At 41.3% G+C, this 3794-nt stretch overlaps 1 protein-coding gene across 4 annotated transcripts in view; it reads right to left on the reverse strand.

Annotated features, from left to right (window-relative positions):
- TACC1 (transforming acidic coiled-coil containing protein 1) overlaps positions 1-3794 on the reverse strand; it is an 84143-nt gene that overhangs the window by 12837 nt on the left and 67512 nt on the right. For all 4 annotated transcript variants that reach the window (XM_030884546.2, XM_030884549.2, XM_004696220.3 and 1 more), the window contains 2 exons: positions 2630-2706; positions 875-918 (listed from right to left, as the gene is read on the reverse strand). In XM_030884546.2, coding sequence (XP_030740406.1) covers positions 875-918; positions 2630-2706 — 121 coding nt within the window. The remainder of the gene's footprint in view (positions 1-874; positions 919-2629; positions 2707-3794) is intronic.

Genomic DNA, 3794 nt, shown 5'->3' on the forward strand with positions numbered 1-3794 from the left:
GAATGTACAAATGTGCTTTACACAATTGATGTATGGATGGATTATGATGAGTTGTATGAGCCCCTAATAAAATGATTAAAAATTTAAATTTAAAAAAATCAATAAAGAATCAGAATTTGGAAAAATAAATGTACAATTGTGCTTGGCACAATGGGTGGATGTATGGATTGTGCTAAGAGTTGTATGAGCCCCCAATAAAATTACTTTTTAAAAAAACACCACCTCTGGTGTTGAGAGCAGCAGAGAATATCACTTAAGTGTTTAAGTGGAGAAAGACCAGATTTTAATTTAGAGAGTCAATCTTAAAACAATGGCTAGAAAAAAACTAAACGTAATCAGTGGGGAACACCCGCTATCATTGTGTAGAGGTGACTGAGTCTAATGATAATGAAAAAGACCAAACCTTCTAATCCAATTCTAGAGACACTGCAGGACAGAGTGGCTGATAGGCTGGAACCTTGGCAACCTTTCAGTTAGCGCCCAAATGTGTATGGTAAGGGCAATGCACCACAAACAAGGAGGTGCTACCCCAGGGGTATAAATGATATGACAATGCCCTCCAATTTTGGATCCTGGGTATGCAGGGCTTTTCTCAGAATTAATGTGTCTGCCCTCTTCTAAAATGAACCAAGTGAACATGAAGTTTATATAACCCCTGCCACGGGGCCTGTTACCAAGACTGTGCATCTCTGAGGGAGCAGACAGCTTCATCTGTGTCTGCGGAGTGGCTGGTGGGTTTGATCCCCTAACCTTTCCATTAGCAGCCCATCGCTTATCCTCAGTGCCACCAGGGCTCCTAGAAGTTTGCATGATGATTTGAAAATCATCCACTGGATCCGATGGCTAGAATCCTAGAAACAAAATTTCTCCTTACCAATCATTTGGGCAATGGTCTTTTCATATTCAGCCACAATTTTCCTAAATAAAAGGAGCAAAAAGAGAATTTACCATAAGAGTTTTAACACAATGGACATTGGAGAAATTGCTGTCCTACACAACACACACTAATGTACACTGACATCTTAAATTTATATAATTCTTTTTATCTGCTTGTGGGCTCTTTTAAAAAATATTTGTGTATGAAGAAAATAAATTAAAAAAATTTTTTTTGTGTGTGGTCTTTTTTAATATTAAAGTAGGATTTATATACTTTAAGAATGTTATTTCTTAATATTTTTAAATCACTTTCTCTTTATGGAAATAATTGTGCTCACTTTTTCTTCAGGGCTACTGGAATATAGCAGGGCAATAGATACATTCCACCTAATCAAACCAATAAAATTTGAGGGGCTTGAAGCTCTCAGGTCAGACATTAGTTTATCCCAACCATGCCCCATGCTGTCAGGCACCCCCTTCTTTCTGAGTACATTACAAGTTTTATCTTGCAGTCCTAACTCGTGAAGTATTTCACTTATTCAGAGTTGAACGCCTGCCCGCTCGCATTCACCTTTCTTAGTGAAGTGAGGCCCTGGGCCCGGTGACACCGTGGGAGTAATGTTCAGTCCTGCCCCAGCTTCTCTTGTGGTGCCTGTCACTTTCTACCCACATCCAACGAGACCCTTCCAGGTCTACGCAAACCCACTAAAGGCCGGGGCTGTCCTTTACTCTCCACTGAGCCCCACCCACCCCAGTAAACAACACTTCAAACAAGGGCCAGGGAGTAGGACGAGCAGATTTTAGATGCTTCTATGCTGACTGCACATTGGATGAATGGTCAAGGGTCGTCTTTTCCTTCCCTCCTTTGATAATGTGTTTAGTTATCTCAGAGTTCTCCAACTCAAGAGAAAAAAAATGAAAACGATCAATTTAATGTCAATGTTGTTTCCTGCTAAAACACGCTTTTTATAATTGATTGGTGGCGTGGAATTTGAAGCTTTTATTACTCTTGTAACGATGTGTTGGCTGTTGCTTTGTGCTGTCAAGTCAATTCAGACTCAGAGCATCTCTGAAGGGCTGACGGAGGCTGCTCCCGAGGGTCTGAGGCTGTAATGTCCTGGGAGCAGGTTGCCAGGTCTTTTCTACGGAGCACAGCTGGTGAGTTCAAACCACCGACCTTGTGGTTAGCATGCGACCGTAACCACTGCTTCACTAGAGCTACTTTTGCTAAGGATTACAGCCTAGAAAAACCTCCCACTTGTGTCTACTCTGTCACATGGGGCTCCTAAGTCACAATAGACTCGAAAACAACTAACATCTGAAATAAAACTGTAAGAAAATACTATGACTGTCACTGTTCTCTGACAGAAGATGTCAACACAGTGTATTACTCTGCATTTCAAATAGACATTTTTTGGCATGTACTTATGCTAATTCTTTTGAAAAGACAAGAATGACCCGGGCTCTGAGGAGCCTGAGCTAAGCTACAGTATATGAAGATCGCACCTGCCCCAGCAAAACCTCATGAAATGACAGTATCAGTCACATAAAGCTAAGTGCAACTAACGGGGCCCTCAGCTTCTCCCCAGTTGGGTCGGCCATCAATGAACACTTTCATGGCTTGATCTGTAGTAAATGGAATAAGCATAAAGACACTGGGGACTCTGAACAGTTGCATGGAAAAATTCTGTTTCCCCCCCAGTTTTTGCAGCCCCCTCGTTTGCTCCCATTGCCCCAAACCACAAGCTCTCACCTCATCTCCAGGACTTCCTGTCGGGTCTCTTCGTATTTTTTCTTCCATTCATTGGCTTCAACCTCTTTTGTGATTATCTAGATTATAATAGAGAGAAAGCCTGCTTTTACCAATTCAATCTACTTTGACAGTTTGGATCGTAGATTGGAGCTGGAGACCATAGGCAGTCCAACCCACCCCACAACATTTCATTTGCTTATTTCTATACAAAATGAAACCCTAACAGCTCTGCCTAATGGGCGCTGCAATGACGTCCGGTAGGATAACTCCAGTGACATGTAGAGGCTCTGGGAATTATGAGTGGGCTATGTTGACTTATCTACTTGTGTTCAACATCCGTGGCATTTAAAAAATGGATGGTAAATTAGCATGGTAACCATCTTACATCATACCTCTGATGCAGTCAAGTACAGGTAAAGAAAAGGACAAACCAACAATGATATTTGTCTTTCAATCTGATGGTCTGTGGTCCCTCTTCAAATGTGGACTTGAACTCACTCCTACAGCTTAACTTTCAGTCAAACAACGGACAGGTCCATGTGGTGAACAATAACACCAGGAGGCATGCACTCCGTAAGATAAGCAACCATGCATGATTAAAAGGTGGCCTCGGCCCAGGGGCACTGCTCAGAAGACAGGAGGGGATAGGAAAGAAGGACCAAGGAAAACGGGAAACCAAGGGAGCAGGTAGGAGGGGTGCTGTTACATTATGGGGATTGCAATCACACAAAATGTGGATGGATTTTTGAACAGAAAACGAATTTCCCTCTGCAAACTTATATCCAAATCACAAAACGGTTTTTTTTTAAAAAAAAAACCCAACTAATTTCCCTCTGTAACTTATACCCAAATCACAATAAAAAGTTAAAAAAAATCTGTACATTAACCACAAGCCTATAAAAGACGCAAATCCTAGAATGTTCCTAAAGGAGTGCCCTTTGAAAGAGAGCCCCAATAGGTCAGTTAATAGGTCCAATAGTAACAGTTCATTTTAACTAAAGCTACACATGAAAAAAAAAAAAACTCACCATAAGTCACATCCACCGTGATACAATTTCATATAAAAACATAGGGTTGCAAATAAAAATTGGTCACGTGCTAAACAAACGGGACACACTAGACATTGGGATCTCCAATGTCCACAGTGGCAGCCTTTTACAACTCA

The sequence above is a fragment of the Echinops telfairi genome, unplaced genomic scaffold (assembly GCF_000313985.2).
Source record: "Echinops telfairi isolate 266 unplaced genomic scaffold, ASM31398v2 ScPeMD7_9;HRSCAF=40, whole genome shotgun sequence".
NCBI lineage: Eukaryota > Metazoa > Chordata > Mammalia > Afrosoricida > Tenrecidae > Echinops > Echinops telfairi.